General features: G+C 56.8%; 2 protein-coding genes across 6 annotated transcripts; one reads left to right on the forward strand and one right to left on the reverse strand.

Moving 5' to 3' along the window:
* Positions 1 to 1,274: 1,274 nt before the first annotated feature.
* On the forward strand, positions 1,275 to 16,538 carry TCEA2 (transcription elongation factor A2). 5 transcript variants are annotated; one of them, XM_062008939.1, is made up of 12 exons: positions 2,099 to 2,196; positions 2,450 to 2,542; positions 2,619 to 2,706; positions 3,933 to 3,995; positions 4,591 to 4,696; positions 5,946 to 6,036; positions 11,634 to 11,767; positions 12,988 to 13,044; positions 13,698 to 13,852; positions 14,148 to 14,294; positions 15,726 to 15,797; positions 16,353 to 16,538. In XM_062008939.1, exons 4-12 carry the CDS (start codon positions 3,942 to 3,944, stop codon positions 16,359 to 16,361), a joined length of 825 nt encoding a protein of 274 aa, XP_061864923.1. In that variant the 5' UTR covers positions 2,099 to 2,196; positions 2,450 to 2,542; positions 2,619 to 2,706; positions 3,933 to 3,941; the 3' UTR covers positions 16,362 to 16,538. The 5 variants fall into 5 exon arrangements, with proteins under 5 accessions (XP_061864924.1, XP_061864920.1, XP_061864922.1 ...); XM_062008940.1 differs by lacking the exons at positions 2,099 to 2,196; positions 2,450 to 2,542 and adding an exon at positions 1,275 to 1,458; XM_062008936.1 differs by lacking the exons at positions 2,099 to 2,196; positions 2,619 to 2,706 and adding an exon at positions 1,294 to 1,458.
* A 2,231-nt stretch (positions 16,539 to 18,769) lies between these two features.
* RGS19 (regulator of G protein signaling 19) lies at positions 18,770 to 25,238 on the reverse strand. The gene is made up of 6 exons (XM_062009017.1): positions 25,142 to 25,238; positions 22,863 to 23,011; positions 22,355 to 22,490; positions 20,778 to 20,852; positions 19,765 to 19,999; positions 18,770 to 19,047 (listed from the first exon to the last, which is right to left on the reverse strand). The coding sequence occupies exons 3-6, from the start codon at positions 22,453 to 22,455 to the stop codon at positions 18,859 to 18,861; spliced, it is 600 nt and encodes a 199-aa protein (XP_061865001.1). The 5' UTR covers positions 22,456 to 22,490; positions 22,863 to 23,011; positions 25,142 to 25,238; the 3' UTR covers positions 18,770 to 18,858.
* Between the last annotated feature and the right edge of the window lie 1,113 nt (positions 25,239 to 26,351).

Genomic DNA, 26,351 nt, shown 5'->3' on the forward strand with positions numbered 1-26,351 from the left:
AGGTCCAGATGCAGAGGGGCTGTGTAGTTAGAACTAATATTAAGAAGGTACTGATCAAAAGAAATGTATATGGACTAAGGACAGACATGCTATTGCTGTAAAGGACGTCCTGGGATAAGAAGGTTCTCTGCCTGAGGAGGGGAGGCCATCATCAACAGGTTGGCCCAGTCTCTTTATATGCATGATTTGGTAATGACTGTATCCTTGAAGAAGGATCAGAGCCTGGTAAGGACAAACCCCTCTGCTCTGCCATATGCCAGAGGATGGACGATGCTTTACTCAATATAGTTTACTCAATCTTCACACCAGGCAGAGGATCCTGATGTGGGAAGTACCCTGGGGTCCAGCCCTGTCAGCCCTCAGGGGCATCCCTGATGTTACTAGTGCTGTAATAAAGGAATGCAGCTTTCTAATACCCAAAGGAGTGTTGATGCAGATGGCCTGAAAGTGGAAAGTTTTGTTCTTGCCATCATTCTGTAGTCTTCACCTGTGCCTGCTTCAGCTGTCTTACATCCAGGATACAGATGTCAACGATCTGGAGGCATCCTGGATGACGTAGATGCAGACTGAGACACCGACTAAAACACTGGAACTTTGTGGTTGACGGCTGCTGACTGTGAGAAGAAATGAGCTCTATAAATACACTGATAATGCACAGGCTCTGCAGTGAAGGAACATCCAGACAACCATCACCAGAGGGTCCTGAAGACCCCCTCCATAATTAAGGGTGCATGCCCTGTGGAAATGAGTTCTGAGGAGATGATGACTATGCAAAATTCACACACATCCTGAGAGAATGAATGTGTGTGTGTGTGTGTACAACAGGGTGACACAAACGTTGTCTGATGACACTGGGGAACTATCCCCCGTGCACCCAGCGCTGCCATACAGAATGCTGCTTTCTACAACCACAAAACAGAGCCTCAGAGGGTGTTCCCACACCGGCTTTTGGGATATCAGCGTTAGAGTCTCTCCCGAACCAGTTTCAATAACACTGAGGGGTTTGGGGAGGGATTTCTCCTGGAGGGTGCTGTGCCAGGCTGCGACGGGCCGGCTGAGCCGCTGCTGCCCCGCCACAGCAGTGCGGGACACGCGTGTCCCGGGTGTCTCGGGAGGGGGAACGGCCCACGGGAGCTGCGGGAGAGGCGGCGGGGCCCGGGCTGCCGAGGGCTGGACTCCAGCTCCCGCAGTGCCCCGCGGCCGGGCGGCAGGAAGAGGCGGGCGGCTGCCCGGAGAACTACGAGTCCCGTCGTGCCCTTGCCGCCGCCCTCCCGCCCGCCCGCCCGCCCGGACTGCGGCACCGGGGCTGAGGTGGGTAGCGGGCAGCCGCCGGCAGCCTCCCCCCGGCCCGCCGCCCCCCGGCCCGCCGCCCCGGCTGCGGCCTCCGCCATGGGCGGGGAGGAGGAGATCGTGCGCATCGCCCGGCGCCTCGACAAGATGGTGGCCAAGAAGAGCGCGGTGAGTGGCGGCGGAGCGGCCCCCGCAGCCCCGCTGGGCTGAGGCACCTTCCCCATCCCTGGCTTCTGCTCCGGCAGACGAGGCTTCCCGCTGTCCCGGGGCTCCCGTCCTCGCTGCCGGGCTGTAGGACCTTCCCCCCGCTTGTAGCGCCCGTTGTGAGGGGGCCTCCCCCGGTCCCCATTTTGGGGGTCTCCCTCTCCATCGTGGAAGAGCAGAAGCCTCCCCGCCATCAAGCTGGGGTTCCGTGCCCCAGCCCTGCTTGCAGGGGGTGGCTGGGTTGCGGTGGGGTGGCGTCCGCCCCGTTCCATCCCGCCGCCCGTGTCTGGGGAGGCGGCTCCGCATCCCCCGTGTGTACTGTGGGAACCCTCCTCACGCTGTGCCCAAATCCCCTGGCTCGTCCACAGCTCAGCACCCTGGCGCTTACCCTGTGCTCCTGGGGAGCATCTTCAACCCTCCTCACTCACCCCCTCAGTGTCTAGGGCTCTGTCTCATGGAAAACCCAGGTGTTTCTGTGCTTGTCCCCTGCATCCCTGTCCCGTGAGACCCCCCTTTCTGCTCGCTCTGCCTTTGCAGTGTTGAGGGCTGGCCTCGCTGCCCTCTGCACACGGGGTGGGGGGGGGGTCTTGCAGGGTGAGACTGCCTCGGGGGACAGCAGCAAGGGTTCCCCTGAATGGAAGTGTCAGCCGGTGCTTGTAGGAGCACAAACAGCATGGTGCAAGCGGTGCCTCAGCGGGCTGGGTGAGGAGGGTTTGCCACTGTGCATCAGCGCCTGGAGCGGGGGAAGGGGGCTGTGGGGAGCGGGAGGCGAGGGACCAGGAGGGGGATGGTTTAGGGGAGTGTGGTGTCTGGGTGTTGGGGTGCTGGGTGCGGTTGTCACGCGAGCTTTTTGGATGCTGGACTGGCTCTGGCGCTCGTGTAGCTGTCGTAACAACCCAGCAAAGCATGTTTGGGCTCAACCACAGCCTGTGATGTCTGTTCCTGTTGACGGCAGGTTTTCAACGCCATTGTTGAAATAGGAAAGGAGCAGCTTTGCAGGATTTGCTTCCAAGCTCCATTGAGACAGAGGCAGCTTCTTAAACCAGCGGTATGCAACGTTTCACATGGTACTGAACCGTGGCCTGTTTGTTTCCTCTCAGCTAATTGACCAACTCTCCCTGCAGGGTGCTTGCCTGGAGTGGTCCTGTTTGTTGCTCTAGTTTTTGCGTGGATCCTCTGTTGCTGCCGTTGTGCCAGTGGTCTCCATTTCTGGTAACAGAGACAGGAACACCCCTGGTCATTTTGGGGTGTTAAGGGCTGGACTTAATGGAGTCCACTTGGCTGTTGGAGGAACAGAAAGGTGTGAAACTACCCGAGTGGGAAGTCGCTGGTTCCGGGTACGGTAACGTGTGGTTTCCACTGGTGTGAGTCGCTTGTGTGCACGCTCAAAGCTTTGACTCTGCTTTGATTTGGCTTTCTCAGCCTCTGTTCTGTAGGGTGCTGGACAGATCCCAACATGAGGATGAGGGAGGATGGGATGAAGACAAGGCCTTGTCAGTGCAGGCTGCTTCCCTTCTCTACAGTCCTAGGCGCTGGTAGCTCTTGTGCTGCAAATGGGCTCGGAGTGGTTGGTGTTTCAGACTGTTCAATGTGAACACTAGAAGGCCTTGTTTGGTAGGAAGGGGGCTGGGAGGAAAGAGACAGCTGAATGGAGGGAGACAGGCGTGCTGCAGGCTGTCTGAGTGCTGCTAAAGGGAGACTTGGCTAGTGCTTCTGTCCCTGCCTGCCTGGGTGACTCCCGATTTTAGGTACCTACAGATTGCCTGGTCATGTATTTTTTCTGGAGCTGGGTTCTGGGATGCAGAGCTGATGCAAAGACACTTTGTATACTGAGTTTCAAGCGACCACCTCTTCAGCATCACACCTCGATGCATTTGCTCCAGCTGTCAGCTCTTGTCTGGGCAGAGTGGGGAAGCAACATGAAAACTAGGGAATGTAGTAGAGAGAGGATACTTTTAGCTCTATCTCTGGGCAATGATGCTGAGCTTTAGGGCAGTGACCTGAAGTTCTTGTAACTGATAAGCTGTTCTTACTAGCTAATAACATCATTCACGGGGACCCTAACACAGTGAGTCTGGTGGTAGGAGTACCCCTAAGGGGTGTGCTGAGGGGACAATTGTGATTCAGGGTGTATTTTTCAGGTTAAAAGTGGTAAACTTGACAGATAAGGGTAATAAACTACTGCTGCAGTTGTGCTTTACACCAGCAAAGATCTGTAGTGCTCCAGTGCTCTTCTGTTTTGCCCTTTCCAATGTCTCAGGTGCCTCCAGACTGTAGGATCTTCTGTCTCTCTGGAACAGGAGCCATCCTGCTGATGATTTAGGGAAGGCTTGTTGGTGTTTTTCCTCTCTGAATTCCACTTTCTGAATTTATTCACAGCTGTTGCATTTCTTCACTAGAAGCTGAGGCACTCACCCTGTTTCTCTTTCCCTCTCCAGGATGGTGCAATGGATTTACTGAAAGAACTGAAGAATATGCCTATGACTTTGGACTTGCTGCAGGTGAGTTTGCAGAGCTGAAATCTGCTTCTGGATGAGTCTAAAACATTGTCTGAATAAAGCTGTTTGATTTCCTCCCGCAAAGCATCAAAGTGAGCATTAAATAGCTCTGGACCACTGTGTGCTGCCTGAAACTTGTGCACAGCTGATGGAGTAAATGTGGGTGACTGCTCAAATCCTTCTTTAGGTTTTCAAAAGAGGAAAAGTCCTCTTAAAACACAAAGGGCAGCTCTTGGAGAAGTTATTGAAGCCTTTATAATGATGATACTTGGGACACTGGGGAGGTGTGAACAGGGTTACAGTTCAGAGATCAAGATATGCATCTTGAATTGTTTCACTCTTAAGCTTGAATGTTAGTTTCCAGGTGTGTAGAGGAAGGCTTTGTGGGTGAGGAGGGCTTTGTGGGTGAGGAGGGCTTTGTGGGTGACAGGATTGTTTCTGACTAAACTGGAGAGTGTCACCTCACCCTTCCAAAGCTATAAGGAGATAAGAATCATTCTGGAAGTCCTTGGACACCTCCTGTCTTGGTCATTGCTTTGACTTCTTGGTGCTCTAAGGACTCTGCTCTTGAGTGACTCACCTGGATGTTCACTTGCAGTCCACCCGCATCGGGATGTCGGTGAACGCCCTGAGGAAGCAGAGCACAGATGAAGAAGTGATATCACTTGCCAAATCCCTCATCAAATCTTGGAAGAAACTTCTAGGTGAGAAAATCAGCGTGTTCCTGTCAGATTCAGCTTGGGAAGATGATGTCAGTGGGAGCCTGGATTTCTCAGTTGATCTGACCAGCATATTCCAGCAAATCAGCCTTTACAGTCACAGCCTCTGGCCATGCATTCATCTAGGTGTAGCTCCTGTTTAGCCAGCTCATCCTTGAGAGGGCATTGAAAGCTTCAGGACTGTTCTTAAGGTGTATCTGCCCATAGAATAGTTGGCAGCATCATTTGTAGAACCAATATCTGCACACCTCTGAGCCCTCTGCCCCTCCTTGTGTGCTGTGTGGCATGAACACAGCCTGTGCTGTCAGCCAGGAGGGAGTTTTGAGTGGTGATTTGGAGAAGGAGCTCAGTTCAGCACCTCATAGATGAATTCACATGAGCTGTTTCCTGCTGGGAAGACTTTCATGGTGATGAATACTGAGAAGCAGAAGCTTGTAATTCTGCCTGAGGGATTTCAGTGCTGATAAAGCACAAACAAACATCAAATTACAGATGGAGGGGTTACAAATACAGCCTTAGGAGTTATGGTTGATGAGAAGGGCAGCTCTACCCCTGCCTTGTTGGCAAGATCATGTGTCTCCCACTCTGTACTATGGCAAAGTGGCCCCATGTGACATTCAAACAGTCCTTTCTTTTTAAACTGCTCTTCTGGGCAGCTGTGTGTGACAAAGGAAGGGGGATGTGGTGTTTGAGGTGAGGTCAAATGTGTGGCTGGCTCCAGCCTGCACCCCAGGGCTGCCTCTTACCTGATGGGCTAAATGAGTGTTTTCCTGTCCTGGCTGGGACTGTCACTTCACCTTTAGGCTTGATGTGTATTGACTAGGCTGAGACAGCTGATTTCTGGGTTAGACTTGTTCTGCAGTGCAATGAAAGTCCTCTCCAAGGTTTCATTCCAGGCTGGAAATGCTGCTTTTAGTGGTGCTTTAGACAACTTGACTTAATCTGCACTCAGCAGCCAGGGTGTCTGAGAGAAACTCTTGTGTCTTGTGAGGAAGCTCATCTCCTAGGCAGGGAAGGACATTGCTCTTTAGGTTGGTGAGAGAAGGTTCTGTTTGAATTAGATTCTACTTGGAGGCAAGCAGAAGGTCTGTTGGAAAGCACAGAAGGCTTTACTGTCTCCTGATTCTTTTGGGAGACTAATAATTTGCCTTAGGCCCATGTTGAGTGGTGTGTGCAGGGCTGTAGCATAAAGAACAATCCTGAACCCTTTAACATCCATTTCTTTTGACTACAGATGCATCTGAGGAGAAAAGTGAGGAGAAAAAGAAAAGCCTGTCCTTGCCAACATCCTCCTCAAAGGAAACTGGTAACTCCAGAGACCAAAGGTAACATTTCCCTCTAACCACAGGATGTTGCAGAAACTGAATGTTTCTCTGGTTTTGAAGTGTCTGGGTTGTGAGTTTCTCCTGTTTCAACCCCTGGTTGAACACCAGAAGTCTGGACTTCCTCAGAGATCTTTCACAAGCTGGAATGCAGAAATGCACATCAACAGAACTCTGTGGCTTTAGTGAGCTGCTGGACTTTATTCACATCTGATGTCATGCTTTGCTGCTCTTGGTTATGTGTTGGTGTTTCTTCTGCCAGTAAAACATTCCCCTGTTCCTGTGTGTTGCATTGTTATGTCTTTTTGCTTGTAGCTAACTTTGAACTCCTTAGAATGAAGATTTTGGCCTTATTTTGTGGAGGGGGCAAATACCACTGAAAGCTTTTCCAGAGGGCAGAGGCTCCTGTCAGCCTCAGATCCCAGGAGGCTGGGTGCTTCCTAGGTTTAACCCTGAACTCATTTAGCCAATTTCCCAAGTTTGCCAGAAGATGTGGAGTGCTAAGTAGTCCTGCTGATGAGGATAGGAACTGAGTCAGCCACGAGTCAGAGCCTTTGTGCATGCCCTCACTGGTGAAGGGAGGCAGATTTCCCTCCACAGCAGGGGCAGAAGTGTGGAAGTGCCTGTTGGCTGTTCCTCATGGGGAAAGGAGAAGGCAAGTGTTACTGACTTGGCTGATACTGCTCAAGCCAGGAAGCAGTATTGCTGTCCAGACAACAAGGGCAGCTTCTGATTTAACCTTTGGAAAGTTGGCCTTGGGGAACGTGGAGCCTGAAGGGAAGGGAGCATGAGACACTCCCTGTGCACAGTGGCAGCAGACACTTCATGAGCAAAAGGAGCCAGGCCTGCTAGGGCATCTGGTTTGAAGGCTGAGGCTTGTAATATTTTCCCTGGGAACAGGATCCTGGCTGTAGGTAGAGAGGCAAAAGCCCACTGGCCCCTTGCTTTGTCAGTTGTGCTGGGGTACGTGGAGTAGAGCTTTCTGGCTTGTGCTGCTGGAGCTCCCCTGTGCCTTGGATGTGCTCCAGGTACTGCAGGCTCATTTTTTTTCCCCTCCTTGATGTTTTCTACATGTATGCAGCCTCCATCTTCTGAATGGCAAAGCATCCCCTTAGTTGTGAAGGATAAACAGAGGCAAATGGGTCAGCGTAGCATAAAGCAGCAGAAGTGGCCAGCTCCTGGTGTCAATCTGAGCCAGGTTCTCTTTCCAGAGCCAGGAATGCCTGTTCTTCAGTGCTGCACAAGAAACTACTGATTTGCTTGGAGAATTTATTAGCAGTGAAGAGTCTTTGTTCTTGGAAGCACAGGCTGTGGTAGAGCCTGACTTGCTGCTCAGCTGGTTCAGATGAGGCTGCTGTCGAGACACCAAAGACATCAGCTTGTGTTCAGATATTTCAGCCACTTAGTCTGATAGGTTTTGGCTTAGACCTCCCTCTTCTGTCAGGGAGAAATACTTGAATAGCTCTTGGCCTGAAACCTGTCTTGCTTTCTGGAGCACAGATGTAGAAATCCCTCTGTAGTGACTAGAGACCTGAAGGCTCTGAGCCAGCCAGCGTGGAGCTGGCACCTGGGAGGTTATATGCTGCATTACTGTAATCCAAAGCATACTCTGTTGTGTTGTAGCATTTTAGACCATTAGTGTAGTACATTTTATGGGCTGTATCTAATGTTTCTCTGTCTCTGGCAGCATGAGCTTTGGTCTTTTCCAGGGTTCTCTAAACCACCTTTCTTAGGAGGTTCTGGATCTGTGGCCTGAATTCAGCTCTTCCATGAGACTTTCTTCCAGTGCAGCCCTGAGTTCTGCCTGCAGGCCCTGGCTGTTGCTTTGCCACCATTTGTGGTACCAGTTTAGCCCTTTTTTGTGGATGGACTTGTGTCGCCTGGGTAGATTTACAGGCTCTTTCTCCCATTGAACAGCAACAGTGTGAACCACAAGGATTTCCTGAAATAAACCTTCTTGGTGTGTTTAGCCTCTGTTTCCCAGCTATTCTAATCTTGAACCTCTGAAGCTTAATAACTGGCTTTCTGTAGAGCTTCTGGAATGGCTGAGGAGTCTGTCTCATGTTTGTGAGTGGTCAGTTGTCATCTCAGGGCAGTGGTGACATCTCTGTGTCTGGGGGCGAATGCCTCCACTCATCAGCTAACAGAAATGGGAGAACCATGTGTCCTGTCCAGCTTTGTTTTCCCCCACCTCCAGGCAATAACCACCTAAATAGCATTTGCAGATAGAACCTTCCTGAGAATCAAGTGTTACCTGGGCAAGTATGAGTTTGCAGGCCTGGCTTGCAGGGAAGGTCAGTGCTGAGCCCACACACGGTGTCATGTGCTGGGACATCTTAAGTGTCCCTGTTGCTTGCAAAGTGAGGCAAAAGTTCAAGCTAGAAGAGCTCTCAGGAAAGCTTCTCCTGCCTCCCCTTCCCAGGCCAGCACAACCCCTGCCCAAGCTGTCCCTACCAGGCCTTGCTCTAGACTCTGCTTTGACAGCCCTGAAAACCCTCAGGGTAAGACATTCCCACAGCTGCCCGTGGCACTACCTTCCCTCTCCTAACTGCCTTTATGATTTGACACTTGCTCTCCCTCACAGCCTGCCTTGCTAAGGCCATCTCTCCACACTGTTCTCTTTCAGGTGGTAGGGTTTTTCCCTGCCACCTTCCTTTGCAACAGCTTTCCCACTATTTCAGGACGTGTCTCCCGAGCCTCCCCTGCTGCAAACCCTCAGTGGTTCCTTGTACTGGAGGTCTGCTTTCAAGCCTTTGTCCTTTGGGAAGTCTCATTTTTCCAAACTGTTTTGTGCAACATGATCAGCTGTGATTTCTAGCTGAGTTGTTCCTGCCCTGTGCATGCTTTGCTACATCCCCCCTCGTGTGCTGCCTGGCATCTGCACAGAGCTGCTGCAGCACAGCAGGACCCTTCCCAGCTGGGAGAACATCATCATCTAATTGATTATTTGCTAAGCTGGTCCTTTTTTTCTTTGGGTGTCTTCTGTGCAGTGTAAATCCTATTGAATGTTTGGAGCTGTTTAGACACAAATCTGTTCCTTCACAGCCTCCTGCAGTGCTGACCAGGGAAAGTAGCTGGTAAAAAGTGGTTTTGCTCAGCTACTGGTCAAAGAGAAGCACAGTAAGCTCATGATCCAGCCTCCTTCATAGAGAGCATCAGTTCTGTCTGAATCAGAAGTGAGCCTCCTGCTGTGGTTTGACCTGAAGATGATGGGTGATTCTGAAAAGGGCCTGAACTGTTTGAACTGTGGAAATCCAGCAGCCTTTAGGATCCCAGGGCTTGGAGGTGCTGCAGAGCCAGGCTGGATTTGAACTTAGCAGCAGTGGAGACTCCCAGGTTAAGTTGCTGAAGTTGTCTGGCTCTGTTTGTGCAGCAGCAGCTTTGGAAGGTTTCCAGCTTAGTGCTGTTTTGCTGGGGGCTGACTGGTCCCTTCCAGTGTAGTGGAAGTGCCTGCTCATAACAGACTCATTTTGATGGCAAAGAGCTGGCAGCAGTGACTCAGTTCACAGCACTTGCCAAGCCACTTGGATCTTCATACAGCATGGGTGAAGTATCAGGGTTTCTCTCTTTTCCTTTGTCTCTTGCTGCATTAATGTTACCAGGCACTGGCCATAAATACAGTTCATTTTATGGCCCAAACACCAAAGTCAGAGCAATCACTGCTGAGAAAAGTGCTGTTCTGCTGTCTAGGTTTAACAGGGTGAGGGGAAAGGCTCTGTGAAATCATCTGGGAATCATCATAGCCCAAGTCCTTTTTTTCTCTACCAGCAGCATTTGCAGGGCTCAATCACTCCATGTACAGATGTTAGGCTTTATGGGCAAGAGGCCTCAATGCTGAGGGTGTGTGCCCACCTGAGCTGTGTGAGGGGGGGTCTCCTGTGGCATACAGCCTGGCAGCAAGCCCAGCCCTGGGGTGATGGGGTCTGTTGGCCCACAGGCAAGGCTGGGTGGCCATTCTGCACCCTGGCTGTCTCCAGCAGCTGTCCTGGCAGCTGACCTGACTGAGGTATTCCCCTGCCTGTGCCTGTGATTGTTTGCAGGTGGAAATGAAGTTGTTTTTGTGAGTGAAGCAGCAGTTCTTAGTCCTGTGCTAACCTGGCTTATGCAAGAGCAGGTACCCACTGCAGGAGGGACGCTGAGGTGCTGGAGTGTGGCCAGAGCTGGGTGTGAGAGGTGGGGAAGGGGCTGTGTCCTGGGGAGGGGCTGAGGGAATGGGGTGTTGAGCCTGGAGGAGGCTGAGGTGAGACAGGAGCACTCTCTGACACTCCCTGACAGGAGGCTGCAGGGAGCTGGGGTCAGTCTCTTCTCTCCAGTAATCATTGATAGAACAAGAGGAAATGGGCTCAAGGGGTGACTGGAGCTGAGGCAGAGCTGTTTCCCTGAGAGGGGTGTCAACCCCTGTGCCAGGCTGCCCAGGGAGCTGGGGGAGTGCCCAGCCCTGGAGGGATCCCAAAGCCGTGGGGCTGAGGTGCTGAGGGCTGTGGGTCAGTGCTGGGCTGGGCAGGGTAAGGGCAGGGGGTGCACTCCAGGAGCTGCTTCAAGGTCTTTTCCAACCCAGCTGATTCTGTGATTGAAGCTGTGTGTGGCTGTGCAGGGATGCTGCTCTCAGATGAGTAATCTCGAGTCTTATCCAGATTGCAGGAGGAAGGAAGATCCTTTTATGTGTTCTGCTGTGTTGTTGTTGTAGGAGCTGCAGGAGCCATTTTCTTTGTTTGCCTCAGCCCTGCAGCTCCTTCTGGAGGGGCTGCTGGTGGCTTCTCTGTTTTTTGCCCCAGAAGGCAGTGTGCTGCACTCCATGTCAGCCACAGAGAACTAGGGTGCTTTCTTGGTGTAGCTCTTCTCTCCCCTGCCCCTGCCATGTTGGCAGTAAAGGATGTGAGATGAACCAGCTGAGATTAACCTTAGCAGTTGCTTCTCCTCCCTTTCTCCTGAGAGCATTTATGGACATGGTGTCCTGGGAAGCCACAGAGGAATGAAGTGCCCTCCTCTGTACACTGTGCCAGCAGACCAAGAGTGCTGATAGTCCCAAGAAGTCTCAAGTGGCTTTGAGTTACTGATGATGTCTAGTGGCTTCAGGATATTTGCAGTGTTTGGACACAAATCTGTTCCTTCACAGCCTCCTGCAGTGCTGACCAGGAAAAGTGGCTGGTAAAGAGTGGTTTTCCTCAGCTACTGGTCAAAGAGAAGCACAGTAAGCTCATGATGCAGCCTCCCTCATACAGAGCATCAGTTCTGTCTGAGCCAGAAACGAGCCTCCTGCTGTGGTTTGAGCTGAGCAGTTTGTGGATGCTTCTTCCAAGGGCCTGACGAGCTTTTGAACTGTGGAAACAGAGCAGCCCAGTGGTGCTGCAGTTGTGCTGTGTGGGGTGGCAGAGGTTGGTGACAGTCCCTGCCCTGTGGATGCAGCCCTTTGTGGGCAGCAGAGCTCATGGGCTTGGTCTCACCCCATGTGCTGACTCGGGACAGGGGTCCTTGCGCTGCCTTCCTCTGCCTGGCTTTGTGTTGTGATGAAAGGATTGGCCACATTACCTGCTGATCCCTTCTCTGCTCTCACTGACCCAAACTGAGACATTCTGACACAGATGAAGTTTCTCTTTTAGCTCCAACAAAAGGCAGGAGCCTCCCAAGACTCCCACCACCCCCAAGATCACCACCTTCCCCCCCGCGCCTGTCACCTGCGACGCCGTCCGCAACAAGTGCAGGGAGATGCTGACAGCAGCTCTGCAGGCTGATGGTGAGTGCTGGGGGAACCCTGCCTGGCCTCAGGGGCTTCATAGCTCCTCCTGGGGCATTCTGACACACCTCAGCCTTCTGGAGCAGCTTTGTTGAATCAGAGGATGTCAGGGGTTGGAAGGGACCTTCAGAGATTATCCAGTCCAACCCCTCTGCCAAAGCAAGTCCCACCTAGATCAGGACTTGAGATGGAAAGAGTGATTTCCAAGGATTATTGCTGTCAGCTCAGTTGAGCCCCTTGTCACCCCTTTGACAAACTGTTTGCAGTGTTTTTTGGACCCTTCCTTGAGCCAGAGGCACAGCAACATGTCCCACATGGGGTTATGTGGGATCTTCTGCTCTGCAGCCCGGGGTGCTCTGGCCAGAAGCTGTGTCTGCAGCTCTTCACTTCCCTTTCTAGGTCTCAGTCTTGTCTGATGGCTCTGAAGTGAAGCTGTCATCTCTGCCTACCCCTGGGGCACAAAATGAAGCTGTAGCTCAGGACATGGAATTGGTTTGTGATGATGCTTGTGCCAATCACCATCTGCCCTTAGACCCTCCAAAACACCCCTGTCCTTGGGGGATCTGGGGTCGAAGGAGACTCTCTTGCACTCAGGCTGTGCCATCTGAAGTGAGAGGCAACTGCAGGTGCTCAGCACTGCTGAAAGTCAGACTTGGGAACCCCTTATGCTTTGTCCAAATTGCAGATCCCTTTGGGAAATTGGGGTGCAAGCAGCTGCAGAGTTGCATTAATTTGGAGCCCAGGAATGTAGACAGCAGATGGAGAAGTTCTCAAAGTCTTTATTTCCAGCCTTCCCCTGTGTGTGTTGATAGAGCTGCAGTAAATCCTTTGTGTAACTTAGAAAGAGCCTTTCCCTCTGATGGCTAGGAAGGAGTCCCCTCGAGTCTTTCCACTCAGCTCAGCCCTGCTCTGCTCTGTCTTCCCAGCTGCATGGTGCTGGTCACACACCCAGTGCCCAGGCTCATGGCAGCTACTGCACTCGAACTGCTGTGGGTAAGGAGGAGAGGGGCAGAGTCCTGAGGTGAGGACACAAATAAAGCCTTGATTCCCTTTCCAAATGGATCCAAGGGCAGATAGAGCAAAGGCCAAGATGCCAGTTGATGGGAAGAGCGTGGTAATCAAACCAGCAAACGTTCTAGGTTGGTTTGGCAGGAGCAATGCCCCTGGGGCCCTGCTGCCTGCCTGCAAGTCACCCACCTCCTGTTTCTCTCGCCCTGCAGATGATCACGTGGCCATTGGCGCCGACTGTGAGCACATAGCAGCCCAGATTGAAGAATATATCCTTACTGTACAGGGCTCCCTCAAGGGCCTGCATGCCTCAGAGGGAAAATGGAACAGTCTGTCTTGGCAGAAGTGTCCTGCTGCAGCTCTGCTTGTCGAGGTTCTGGGTCTGGTTCCAGGTGTTGGCAGCTGGTGCAATGGACACGTTTGTTTCCTTCCTGTTTGCCCCATAACAAACTGTAACCCCCCAGTTTGTCCTTCCCAGCAACGTGCTGCCTCAGGTCTGCTTCCATAGATGTGCAGCTTCGCTGCTGCAGGGACTGTGCTGATGCAGGCAGAGCAAGGGGAAGGGTGCAGCAATGAGGAGCACTTGCATGTTGGTGTGAGATGAGGCAGGGGTCTGCTTGGCTTGGGAGCTCTGGGGTAGGAGCTGCAGCTGGGCTCTTAGTGGAAGGACTTTCTCTCTTGCTGAGGGGAAAAAGCAGGTTGAAGAACCTGAGCATAACTGAAAAGAAAGGTTATTTCAGCCACAACAGAAAGCCCCTGGACTCTGGGGTTGTATAAAGCTGCTTCAAATCCAGCATTAACCCCCCCTGGAGCAGCCACTGCCCTTGGCTCCCGGCACCCTCGGCTGTGTCCTGTTACCCAGGGCTGCAGGAGGTGCTGGGAGGGCTCTGGGTGGCTCACAGGCTCCTTGACTGCCTGCCACTCATATACCAGGATGTGAAGAACACCGACATGAAGTACAAAAACCGTGTGAGGAGCCGCATCTCCAACCTGAAGGACTCCAAAAACCCTGAGCTGAAGAGGAACGTGCTGTGTGGGGCCATCACCCCCGAGCAGATCGCTGTCATGAGCTCAGAGGTGAGGGACTCTCTGGCAGGGGATGTGTCCTGTGGGTTCTGCTGAAGCAGGGGGCTGGGCTGCTGCCAGGGTGGCAGGGTTCTGAGCAGCCACTGTGGGAGTGTGTGGGGAGAGAGCACTGGGGAGAGCAGTCTTGTACTTCAGATCATCTCGGGGGCCTGAGTATGAACCAGGAATGAGAGATGTTGTGACTCAGTACCCATCTGTTAGGTCCCCCTCTCCCATTGACTCTCCAGCAGTGGGTGTGGGGGTAAAACTGGACAGATGTGACTTTATTGCTCTCTGTTTTTGGAAGGAAATGGCCAGTAATGAGCTGAAAGAGATCAGGAAAGCCATGACCAAGGAAGCGATCCGGGAGCATCAGATGGCCAAGACAGGAGGGACACAGACTGACCTCTTCACCTGTGGCAAATGCAAGAAGAAGAACTGCACCTACACCCAGGTTAGTGTTCCTGCCCCTGCAGATCTCTGCCCAGGACATGCTCTGCTCCTGCCCCTGCAGATCTCTGCCCAGGACATGGTCTGTCATGGCCACGAGCTCTTGCTGCCCCTTGATGGGTTCTGCAGCACAGCACAAATTCTGTCACTACTGCAGAGAACCCTTTTTGTACCCTCAAGGCTACTTTAGCACAGCACACACATCTTTCCTTGGAGCTTGAGCAACTTTCCTTGGCTCCTGTGTAGAAGGACAGGGGGTTGTACTGGGGGAGAGCTGCAGGTTGAAAGCAGCTGCTGGGAACATGGAGCTTCAGAAGAGAAAGGAGTGGGTAGTGTAGAGGAGAGAGGCTGCAGAGGCTGAGGCAGGCATGTTGATGGTATTGAAAGTGGAGATCAGCTAGAGCTGGACTAATCCCAGCTTATTTAAAATCAAACAAGGTGCAACAGATGAAAGGAGGAATGAAGCAGTGATGTGAGCAGGCACAGGGGATGTGAGCAGCCCCGGAGGGATCCCAAAGCCGTGGAGCTGAGGTGCTGAGGAGATGGGGTAGTGCTGGGCTGGGCAGGGTGAAAAGAGGGTTGGACTCCAGGGGCTGCTTAAAGGTCTTTTCCAACCCAAGCCATTCTGATTCTCTGAACTGGCATTTATGAAAGCACTGGGAAGCAGGCAGTAACCTGGGGGGAGGATTAGAGAACTGAGGTACCCAGCACTCCTGCAAAGCATGGAGCTTGCATCCTGCACACACTGTGACTTGCATGTTGGGCAATTACACAGGTAGATCACCACAAGTACCCCTCAGTGTGGTTCTGCCATCCCTGTGGTGCAGGCAGTGAGAGTGTTTCCAGTGTAGATCTGCCCTGTGGTGTCCAAATGCCATGAACATCTCATTTTTAGTCAAGTATGTGTTTCTGGCAGAGGCAGCAGCCACATCTGGGTTAAATATCATAGTTCCTTAATGGCTCAGACACAAACCAGACTGGAAATGTGCAGAACCTGGTAACCCACAGCGTGCTCCTGTGAGGCCAGGACATGGGAGTGCTCTGAGGGGAAGGGTTTGAGTGCTCTTTTTCATCTGTTGCTGTGGAGCTCAATGGGCTGAGGGTTTTGTCTCACTGCTGGCTCCATCCCTGCCCAGGGAGGGACAGGCTATGGGTACATCCACCTCCAGAGACACCCACAAGGAACTGGCAGCAGAGAGGGTGAGGAGAGAGATCTCCTGCCCCAAAACACCACTCTGGGTAGTGTGAGGCTAGAGAGGAGCTGTGTGTGTGTGTGTCTGTCAAACCGTACCCAGGCTTGTTTTCCAGGGAAGCTCCTTCTGCCCTCTCAAGCCTGGCAGGGATTTCTGCCAGTGAGTGCAGGTGGGTGCAGGGTCAGGGAGCTCCCCAGGGCCATGTGCTCACCTCTCCCTCCTGCCCCTTGTGTCCTCCCCAGGTGCAGACCCGCAGCTCTGACGAGCCCATGACCACCTTTGTCGTGTGCAACGAGTGTGGCAACCGCTGGAAGGTACGGCCAGGGGCTGGCCCTGGCACTCAGGGGGGCTGGGCTGCACTCAGGAGGGCAGGGCTGCACTCAGGGGGGCTTTGCCAAACACTCACTGCCTCTAGCCAAGGGATCTTTCCTCCCCACACACAGGGAGGAGCTCTGGCTTTGCCCCATCCCTGCAGACAGCCGGGGGCAGATCTCGCTGGTGCATTCCCTGCTACCTCCTCACATCCCCTCTTATGCTTCACAAGAGCTTCCCATGCTCCCCATGTCCCTTCAGAGATGGTGGTGATGACATGCAGGGTTGTCCAAGTGCTCTGTGTGCACAGAGCTGGGGGGTGAGCAGAGATCTCCCAGCCCAGGGTGAGCAGGAATGATGCTGCTACCAACGAGCCACAGCAGGGAGATTCAGACTGGAGCTGTGGCTCCTGCCCTGGGGATGAAGCCTCCCTCTGAACAATCCCCAAGCCCCTACCAGCTTCAGCAACAAGATCACCACCTGCATCCCTGTCTCCTAGACACTCCCCCTGGCTCTGAGGGTTTCTAACCCAGCTTTCAACTCCCTTTCTCTTGCAGTTCTGCTGAGCTATGCTGCCCCATCCCCAGGGCCCAGCCCCTCCTGTTGCTGCTGGGGTGTGTGAGGGCCTGTGCAGGGCAGGACAGGACACATCACATCTAGTCGTTATTTTTTCATCTGAGTACAGTTGCTTTTTCTTCAAGACTAATATTAAACATTTTTGTCAGTTTCTGGCTTTTATTTCACCCATGGGCCTGTGCTGCTGTGGTGTGGAACTGCTCAGGAGCTGGGAGACAGACCCTCAGGGCCTGGAGAGTGGCCAGAGATGGGCACTGGAGCTGGGGAACAAGTGTGATGGGGAGCAGCTGAGGGAATGGGTGTGTTGAACCTGGAGAAGAGGAGGCTGAGGGGAGACAGGAGCACTCTCTGACTCTCCCTGACAGGAGGCTGCAGTGGGAGGGAGGTCAGTCTCTTCTCTCCAGTAATCATTGAGACAATGAGAAGAAACAGCCTCAAATTGCACCAAAGGAGGTTTAAATTGGAGCTGAGGCAGAACTTTTTCCCTGAGAGGGTTGTTAAACACTGGGCCCATCATGCAGGGAACCTGGGACTCAGGGAGAGGCCATGAGTGAAGGAGGGGGAGGTGATGGGAGTTAAAAGGCAGCCCCAGGCACTTCCCTACTCTGAGCCTGAGACACCAGCCTGGAGAGGCTCATGAGGAGGGGAAATGCTGCAGCTACAGGATATTCTCCAGAGGAGAATCACCTGGAGGAGATGGGGACAAGGCTGGGAGCTGTTAGCACTTGGCTCTAGAAACAGCTGAGGCTCAGCCCAGGGCTTGGCAGGGCTGAGGTGGAAGGAGCCAGTAGCCAAGCAAAGCCGAGTGCCACATCTGCCAAGGACCCTGGGAGGTCCCTGCACAAGGAAGGGGGGTGAGGAAGTAAACATTGGCTTATGAGGGGTGCAAAAGTGCCAGGAGTGGGAGCAAGAGCTGCAGTACATGAGCTGGGGACAGCAGGGGCCCTGGGCTGAGCTCCCTGGGGTAGGGGAAGAGGTTCCCACCTCCTGCAGCCCCAAAACCTGCACCTGGGCTGTGTTTTGGAAACATTTCATTTGCTCACAGACCAACCCAAGCACCCTGAGCTCAAAACCTCCCCAGTGCTGGGGGAAAGCTGCCAGTACCACCCCCCCTGCTGCCACCAGCCACGTTCCTGCCCAAAGCAGCTCTCTCTGCTCTCCCTCAAACCCACATTCTCTTGACCTGTATTTCCAGCCTGGCAAACAAAACTCCACTTAGTGACAGGAATTTCCCCCCAGTTGGGCCACAAGGAAGGAAGGAAACAAACAAAAAGAGCAGCCAAGAGAATTTGTTTCTTTGTTTGTTTAAAAAACATCTTCAATAAAAAGAACCAAAGTCCCCTCGTTGGTCTCTGCAGGGGCTGAGGGAGGAGAAGGGGCAGATAAATAGGAAAGCAGGGGCTGGTGGGGGCAAGGGGGAAAAGCAAAAGGAGGCCTGTGCAGCTCTGCAGTGGGGCTGGGGCAGGCTGCAGGACCCTGGCAGTAGTGAAATGCTCCCATTCCTGTTCCTCTTGTCACACAGATGGTCCCTGGGCTGCTTCCCAGCCCCTGGGAGCTCTGGCCTGGCTGCTGCTCCGTGTGCCAGGTTGCTCCCAGGGACCAGAGCAGACCCTGGGGCTTCTCCTCACTGGTGGGAGCTTTTGCTTTCAGGGCTCTGGTGGATTTACTGCAGGGGGAAGAAGGGGCAAAGAATCCCCAACCACGTTTTCCCCTTTGCTGAGGTCCACAAAAGGAGGGTGTGGGGTGCTCTGGGTGTGGGGTGACGGGTGTGGGGTGTCCCCTGTGTGCTGGGGAGGGTAGAGGAGGCAGCTGTAGAGTATAACCCCTACTCTCCCCCCTCCCAGCCCCATCCTTCAGCCCCCACAGTCCCTTCTGGCTGCTCCTTGCAGCTTCTCAGAGCCTGTGGGCAGGAGGTGCTGCTGCCCTCTGCTCCATCACAACCCCCAACCCCAAGGCTTCTCCTTCCCCGGGGCCACTTCAAACAGACCCACCAGTGTAAACCTGACAAGTCTTTATCTGTACAGAGACATTTGTTGAGGTTCCCTCCCCACCCCCCTCGAGTCCCCCAGGCAAAGCCAACAACAACAACAAAAGCATTTCAAACCAAGAGTTAAAAAAAAACCCCAACAACAATCAACCTTCTTCCCTCCCCCCCACCCCAAAATAACCCCCCAAGCCCCAGCCCAGTCCTCAACTGGGGATCGGGGAGCTGCTGTTGTCCCCAGGTGCGCTGGGCAGGGGATAAAGTGACCTCTTCCGAAGGCGGCTGCTGGGAGCAGAGCCCCGGCTGCAGCCCCGAGCTCGCCGGCTTCAGTAGTACGAGGCAGCCCCGGCTGCGCTGCCACAGCGGCCCCCGGCGCCGCAGACCGGCCTCACGCTTCGTAGGTAAAAAGCTAAAAACCGCCCCCCCTGCCCGTGGTGGGGCCGAGAGGGACGGGAGGAGGCGGCTGAGCCCTCCCGGCGCCGGGCCGGTCCCGCCGGCGGGGCTCAGGACTCGGAGGAGGAGCGGGACACGCTGTGCAGCAGCGACCTGTAAATGGCAGAGTTCAGGAAGCGGGGGTAGGAGTCTCTGTGCATCAGCGTGTAGATCTGCAGCTGAGCGTCGTCAAACGTGTGCGAGGACGGCTCCTGCATCTTCCTGTTGATCACCTCCCTCACCCGCGAGTCCAGGCTCACCTGGGCAGCAGGGACAGACGTGAGGGGGCTGAGGGACCCCCCCACGTCCAGGGGCAAACCCTCAGCCCCTAACCCACCCTTGGGCCTGCTCTTGTGGGGAGCAGCGTGGCACCGAGGCCGGAGCAGGGAGCCCACGGGGTGCTTCAGCCTCTTCACGGCGGGGCCAAGGGGCTTTGGGGAGAGCTCAGGTCTCTGGGTGCCCCCCATGTCCCCTTGCTGGGCATAGGGCCGGGGGTTGGGGTGCTGCCACGCTGGTGCCCGGCTCCGGGGACCCTCAGCAGGCCCCGGGGATCCGGAGCCCTCGGCACGGGGCGCCCTCGGCACGGGGAGCCCTCAACAAGGGCCCCGGGGCGCCCTCGGCCCGGGGAGCCTCAACAAGGGCCGCGGGGAGCTCTCGGCCCGGGGAGCCCTCGGCCCGGCCCGGGGCTGCCGGTGCTGGGATGCAGCGTCCTCAGCCCGCTGGTGCCCTCCCGAGGTTGCAGCCCCGCAGCACACCCCAGCCCATGGTCCCGCTGCTGGCTGAGCTCCAGGGGTAATGGGGGGGCTGGGGTGGGTTCCTTCCCCAGTCCACTCACACGAAGCAAACCCATGGCCCTGCCGACTTCACCCTCACCCCGTCCCGTCCCAGCAGCCAGCTCAGAGCCTTCCTCCCTCACAAGCAGCCCCTCAGCCCGGCTTCAGCCTCAGCAGCAGCACCCAGGGGGCTCTGCCCCATACCTCCTTGGGTGAGAGGATGGAGATGTAGTCCTCGTAGATCATCCTGGCCTTCTCGTCGATGGTGTGCTTGTTGCACTCGGTTTTGAGCTCCTCACACGCCAGCCAGAAGAGCATGTTCTCCTCACTGTACTCAGTCCTCAAGAACTCCCGGAACACGTTGCGACCCGCCGGGCTCTTCATCAGCTTCTCAAAGGACTGTGCCCAGCCCCGCACCTCGTCTGGGGTGGGCTTGGCACTGCCAGGGCCCCCGGGGGAAGGCAAAGGGACGGCGTCAGGGGCAGCCCTGGAGGGCTGTGGGCTCCCTGCCGCGGCCCTGCTCGCACAGCTCAGCCACGGCCCCATGGCACAGGGACAGGACGTGGCCCCCGGGGCCTCGCAGCCAGGCTGGTCCTGCTCTGCTTCTCACACAGGCTTTGGGAGGTTGCTCAAGGGGGATCTGGCCCAACTCAGCTTCCCAAGCTGGGATGTACTTTGGTGCTGCCTTGGGCCAACCCAAAAAGAAGCTCGAGCTGTCTCCTTTGCAGAATGACACTTCTGAGTTAAAGGGGGAGAGATGAGCCTTAACCTGCATCCCTCATCCTTTTCAGGTGGAGGACAGAGGGAGGCTGCTCCCCAGCAAACACCATCACCTGCTAAAACAGGGCAGGGCCAATCACATCCAGTGGCTAATCAACACCTCTGCCCCCTAACCCTGCTGTGCCAGATCACCCACAGCTGGGTGGGAGGTTATATTCAGCCCCCAAGGGCTCACTGTTCCTGGAGTGGCTGCTTGTCTGTCCCTGTCCTCCCTGAGAGGAATTATCCCCTAGTGCACTGCTGCTGCTCCACTCCTTCTGCAGCACTGAACCCCCTGGGAACAGCCCATCCCCTCCCCTTCTGTGGCTGTTGGGTGCTTTGGGCAGTGGGTCTCAAGAGCAGGATGAGGCTCTGACCTTGGGATATGGCTTCAAAGCTGCTGAGGCCCTTGTCTGTGCTGTGCCTTGTCAGCCCTCCCCCTTGCCCCTGGCACTCACCACGCTTCACAGTTTGGGATGGTCTCCAGTTTGGTCTCCCGGGATGCCCTCCACGGCCGCTCCCGGTCCTCGTTCCTGACAGGGACACAGAGAGGTAGTCAGGGGCGTTGGGGATGCACCCAGACCCCCACCTTGGCCCTTTGCTCCCCTAAATCCCCTCTGTGGGCACCAGGACCACCCCTCTGGGATCCTCCCCAGAAGCCAGGGGCTGTTTTGCTGTCACTGTGTGAGGGTGTTTCACCCCGAGTGGCACAGCAGCTGTGGGCAGAGCTCAGCATCGGTCCAGGGTGGAGGATGGAGGTGCTGGGGAGTGGCTGGTGTCCCCTGTCCCCTCAGCCCTGGGGTGCTGGTGGCCACCAGCCAGCTTCCCTTGGGCCCTGGGTTGCAGCGTTTCCTGCTTGCAACACCGGCCCCTCGCACAAGAGTCGACGTGCAAACTGCTCCCAGGGAGCCAGGGCTGGGGTGGGTGAGGCTGTGGGCACGTCCCTGCCCTCATGGCTCGCTGCCTGGCACTCCTCAGCCCCAGTGTGGTTGCCACCAGTGGCTGCTGGCCCTGGGAATGGGGTACAGGAGGGATTCCTGTCCCATCCATGCTCGTGGGCTCTTGCAGACAGAGGAGGGGCAGAGGGAAGGGTCACGCTGCCCACAGCAGCAGCTGGGAGGGAGGGAGCAGCTGGTTGGGGCAGGTTGTGTGAGGAGCTGCTCAGGGCCCTCCTGGGAGGAACTGACAGAGGATCAGGTGAGACGGGCCCCAAGGACATGAGGGGTTTGCACAGGGCAACCTGGGAGGCACCAGGGCTTGGCATGGGGCTCAGCGCCAGGGTTTGCAGCTCCTCCAAGCTCGGTGCTGTAAAGCTGCAGCACAGCCCAAAGCCAGCAGCAATCTCAGAGCAGGCTGATGCTGGGGGTGGAGAAGAGCAGAGGGGCTCTCTCCAGAATTTGGGCTACTCAAGAGAGCAGGGAGCTGGGGATCCTCAGAGATCCAAGTGCCTGGTTAAGCCCTTGGCTTTGGCCACCACTTGGACTCCGCACCTGCTGCCCTGAGGCAGAGCTGCCTGGGAGGGCTCCCAGGGACGAGGCAGCAGTGACCCTGGGCAGGGGAACCCAGCACCCCTCCTGCCCTCATCTGCTCAAAACAGGCAGCAAAATCCTGCTGCCCACACAGCCCTGTGCCCATGGGTGCCTGGGGAGGGCAGGCTGCGGGGGCAGAGGCTGGGCAGCTCCCTGGCACAGCCCACATGGTGTTGTCCATGGCAGGACAGCCGTGAGTGGCTCCTGGGGCCACTTTCAGCTCTGTGTGTTGCCAAGTGTTGTGGCTGCTGGGCAGGAGCCACCCAAGTGCACTGAGGTTCCACACAAGCAGCCTGGAGGCTCCATCCCCACCACCCTCCTGCACTTCCAAGGGCTGGGGGCTGCTGAGGACCCCACAGCCCTCAGACACAAACCACTTGCTCGGAGCTGCAGGAAGCCCAGAGCACCGGGCACAGGCTCCGCCTCGTCCTCACCCAGCGTGAGAAGGGCGAGCAATGCTCAGGGGCTGGGTGGGAGCTGGGGGTGGTCTGGGGGGTGGGACATACCATGAGCAGCTGCAGCAGCAGCACCAGCAGAAGCAGCAGGCGTTGGGGCGGTGGTTGCTGGCGGGTTGCAGCGTTGTCGGAGAAGCCTCATGCCGGGACATCGGAAGCAGTGTCCTGCAGACGTGGGTCCTGCGCCCTGGCAGTGGGGACATGAGGGGGATCTGTCCCCACCGTGTGCAAGCACCCAGAGGGAAACAGCATCCCTGGGTGGTGGGGGTTGGAAGGGCCCTGCACAGCTCCCCCAGCCCAGCCCCTGCTGAAGCAGGTTCCCCTTGCTCAGGGGGCACAGGAACGTGTCCAGCTGGGGTTGGGAACCTCTTGAGGAGCCTCCACACCCTCCCTGGGCAGCCTGGGCCAGGGCTCCCTCACCTCAGCACCAAAGGAGCTTCTTGTGTTTAGATGGAACTCTTTGTGTTGAGGGCGCTCCTCAGCCATCCCCAAATGAGGAGACCCCTCCCCATGCTGTGATTTCCTCCCCCTTGCTCCCTGGAGCTGGTCACCCCCTCACCTGTGTCCCAGCCTCATACACAGGGCAGGGGGTTGGGTCTTGCTTCAGGGGCTCTTCTGCTGCTCTCAGCCTCCCCCAGCCCGTGGCTGAGCCGTCCTGTCCCACTGAGCCCCCCCGGGCTAAAGTCCCTGCGGCCTCTGGGCCGGAGCCTGTGGGGACAGGAGCAGCTCTGTGTTACCTTCACACCCCTCCAGCACCACGGCTTCCACGGGCAGAGGAATGGCAGGGAAGGAGCAGTGTGACAAAAGGAAGGGGAGGAGGAGAAACACGTTGGCAGATGCTCTAACAGCCTCATGCATGGCTCAGGACCCCCTCCCCTGCTCTGGCCAGACAGCAGCAGGGCTGGGCAGGGTGTGAGGGTCAGCACAGGCCAACTGCAGCCCTGCCCCCCCCTCCCCCCCAGTCACAGACCAGCCCCCCCCAGTTTGGGTCTGGGATGGGGAAGTCGGAGCCACTCTACAGCATCATGTGAGTGGAAGGAAATGGGGGGTGTGGGGAAATGTCACAGCTCTCAACCAAAACTCATCCCCTGACAAGTGCTGGCTGAGTCCAGCACTTTGCACCAGGCTGCAGAATGGGTCCTGCCTGTCCCTGCCCATCCCTGCTTGTCCCTGCCCATCCCATCCCTGCCTGTCCCTGCCCATCCCTGCTTGTCCCTGCCCATCCCATCCCTGCCTGTCCTTGTTCATCCTTGTCTGTCCCTGCCCAGCCCTCAGCCAGGATGCTCGTGGGCAGGAGCTCAGCACCCGCCTCTGCACAGGGTGGTGGTCAGGATGTGGTCACAGCTGGCCCTGCCAGCAATCACCGTCCTTCCTCTGCCAGGAGATGGGATGGGAGCAGGGGGCAGAGGGCAGGGAGAGCCCCAGACCACCTCAGCCCCAGCATCCCCACCTTGAGCAGCCTCAGGTCTCCTTGCCTCAGGGCTGAGTCCTGCACAGAGGGGGATGGAGCCGAGGTGCTGGTCCCAGCTGGGGACAGGGCTGTCCCTGGGGTGTCCCCTCCCTGAGCCTGTGGCTGCCCCATCCCCAGCACAGCCACGGCCTGGCAGAACTTCCCTCAGCTCCCTCCCGCTGCTCCCGTCCTCCTGCAGCAACCAAAAAGGAGAGAGTCTGTGTTTCACTCCCAATTGTCCCTATTTATAGCCCCGAGCGTTGGCAGGAGCCTGTGACCTTGTCACCCTGCTCAGCTCCCTCTTGCTCTGCCCTGCCCTCAGGTCCATTTAACCCCCTCATTATTTGCTTCTCCCCTCCCCAGCCATCTTCCCGTGCCTGCTCTTGCCCCTTCCCACCCTTCCCACTCACGCCCCTGTGCCCTGGTTACAGCGAGTGGTGCTGAGGCCGTGGGAACAGCGAGAGCAGGAGGGAGAGCTGAGGGCTGGGGAAGCCCTGCCTGCCTCCCTGCCCACAGCCCAGGGACAGCCTGTGGCATTGCTCTGTGGGGACCCCCAAGCACTTTGCAGCTGGAGCCCAGCCTCAGCCAGAGCAGCCCCCAGGAAGGAGCATCCCCTCCCCGTGCCCACGCTCAGCACCCGGCCAGGAGGCACAGCACCAGCTCGCTGCCCATCCTGGGTGCTGTGGCATGGATGGCAGAAGGGAGGTGTGTGGCTGCAAAGGGTCCCCGGCCCATGGGTTTGCAGGGCTGGTTTCCCAGCCCCCTGCAGCCCTGGATGACCCCAGCAGCTCCCCGCAGCTCCCAGCCCATCGCGTGCCCCAGGGCCCAGCAGCAGCGGCTCAGGAAGTGCCAGGGGAAGGAGGGGACACACGTGAGGCTGAGAAAAGAGGAAGAGCCCACTAAAAGGGGACGTTTCCTTGCCAGAGAGGAAGAGACACCCCCAAAAGCTGCCCTCACCCAGACCCTCTGAGCCCCTCCAGCACCCCGGCAGCCTTTGGCAGTGGCCACAGCGCCCGGCCCGAGAGTCCCCGTGTGCCCCTGGGCTCTGTGACACCCCCACGGAGCCTGACCCACCCCGTCCCCTCCTCCAGCACACCCAGGACCCCCCCAAGATGCCTTTCCAAGGACAACCTCCAGCTGCTCAACCCCATCCCAGCCCTGCTCACTCCCAGCAAAGCAACCCCCGAGCTCGCCCCGTGCCGGCTGCAGCGGGAGCTGTGGTCAGGGTGCCAGTGCCACGGCAGCCACGGGCCACAACAGTCCCCTGCTGCAGCCAGCCCTGCAGGGGGCACAGAGCAGCACCCACGGTGGTGCTGAGCCCACCGGGCACCCACCCCGTGCCGTGTGCCGCGGGGGGCACGGCGTGGGCACGGCGGCAGCGTCTGTACCTGCGGCCTGGCCATGGCTGGGGGAGCCCGGCCGGCTCAGGGGCTGCGCGGCATCGCCGGGGCCGAGGGCAGGGCCAGGGCACAGAAAAGGAGAGAGAAAGAGAAAAGCAAAGCGGCCCAGCACATCCTCTGACAGGAAAGGGAGTGGTAAGGGAAGTGGCAAACTCAACCCAAGAGTTCAGGCCTTTTTTGGGAAAGCCCCGGCGGGGAACGGGGCAGCAGCGGGGCCCAGCCGGCCCTGCCACGCCACACACGGCACCCGCGGGCTGCCGCCGCCAGCAGGGACACGGCCCAGGGCTCCATGGCCAGCCTGGCAAGGACACGACGCCAGGACACGACCCCTGGGCACGGGCTGTGGCAGCTCCAGCCTGCCTCCGGGGATGGTGCTTTCCCCCCACGCCGTGGGCAGCGAGGGAAGGGGCCGGTGCCCCAGGGGGGATGTGCCAGCCCGGCTGCTCTGCCCGGCACTGACTCAACAAAGAAGCTGTTTGAGGGTTTTTTGTCTCCTCCTCAAGGGAAAAAACACGCCAAACCCACAAGAAAAGAGACGAGACAGGAAGCAGGTGCCCGTCGCTTGTCTCCTCCAGTCAGTTTGCCCTCTGAGTGCTGTGGGCACAGGGGGCTCCGGCCCCGGCACCGCACCGGCGACCAAAGCTGGTTTGTGGCCTCTGCTGGCGGCTGCTGCCTTGGCGGCGTGGGCTCAGCACGGGTGGAAACGGGGAGAAAAGGGGTGAAGGAGAGAGTGGAGGATGCTGGAACCTTTCTCCTGTCCCTGGGGGCTGTGGGGCTGCGCCGGCAGGGCTGAGGCATGTGCCCCTCGTCGGCTCAGCCAGTGCAGCTTCCTCAGCCTGCTGCAGGGACCCCGAGCTCAGCCTCTTCCCACGCCCCACCGTGTCCAGATGGAACCCCCCCATCAGCCAAAGGCCACTCTCACCCTTCCACACCACCACCCACCCCTGTTGCTGCCACCTCCCTGGTGCTCAGCCCCAAACTGCACTCATTCTGATCCCCTGAGCTGCTGCTGGGCAGGACCAGCTCCAACAGCACTGTGGCCACGGCGAGCCCTCAGCACCCACCCCTACCACGGCTCCTTTTATCCTCTAGCCACAACACGAGCTCTCCAGCCATTCCCTTTGGTGCTTCCCAGGGTGAAGGCAGGAGCAGCCCCCTGGGGATGGCTCAGCAGATGAAGGCAGGAGCAGCCCCTCTG

The sequence above is a fragment of the Colius striatus genome, chromosome 16 (assembly GCF_028858725.1).
Source record: "Colius striatus isolate bColStr4 chromosome 16, bColStr4.1.hap1, whole genome shotgun sequence".
NCBI classification, from domain to species: domain Eukaryota; kingdom Metazoa; phylum Chordata; class Aves; order Coliiformes; family Coliidae; genus Colius; species Colius striatus.

Coding starts and splice junctions, on each gene's coding strand:
- TCEA2 (XM_062008936.1), top strand. CDS start 1,390: ATGGGCGGGGAGGAGGAGATCGTGCGCATCGCCCGGCGCCTCGACAAG. Junction 6,037..11,633: donor GGTAACTCCAGAGACCAAAG/GTAACATTTCCC, acceptor TTTCTCTTTTAG/CTCCAACAAAAGGCAGGAGC. Junction 11,768..12,987: donor AGCAGCTCTGCAGGCTGATG/GTGAGTGCTGGG, acceptor CTCGCCCTGCAG/ATGATCACGTGGCCATTGGC.
- RGS19 (XM_062009017.1), bottom strand. CDS start 22,455: ATGTCCCGGCATGAGGCTTCTCCGACAACGCTGCAACCCGCCAGCAAC. Junction 20,853..22,354: donor TGCTGCTGCAGCTGCTCATG/GTATGTCCCACC, acceptor TGTCCCTGTCAG/GAACGAGGACCGGGAGCGGC. Junction 19,048..19,764: donor CCATCCTCTCACCCAAGGAG/GTATGGGGCAGA, acceptor CCTGCTGCCCAG/GTGAGCCTGGACTCGCGGGT.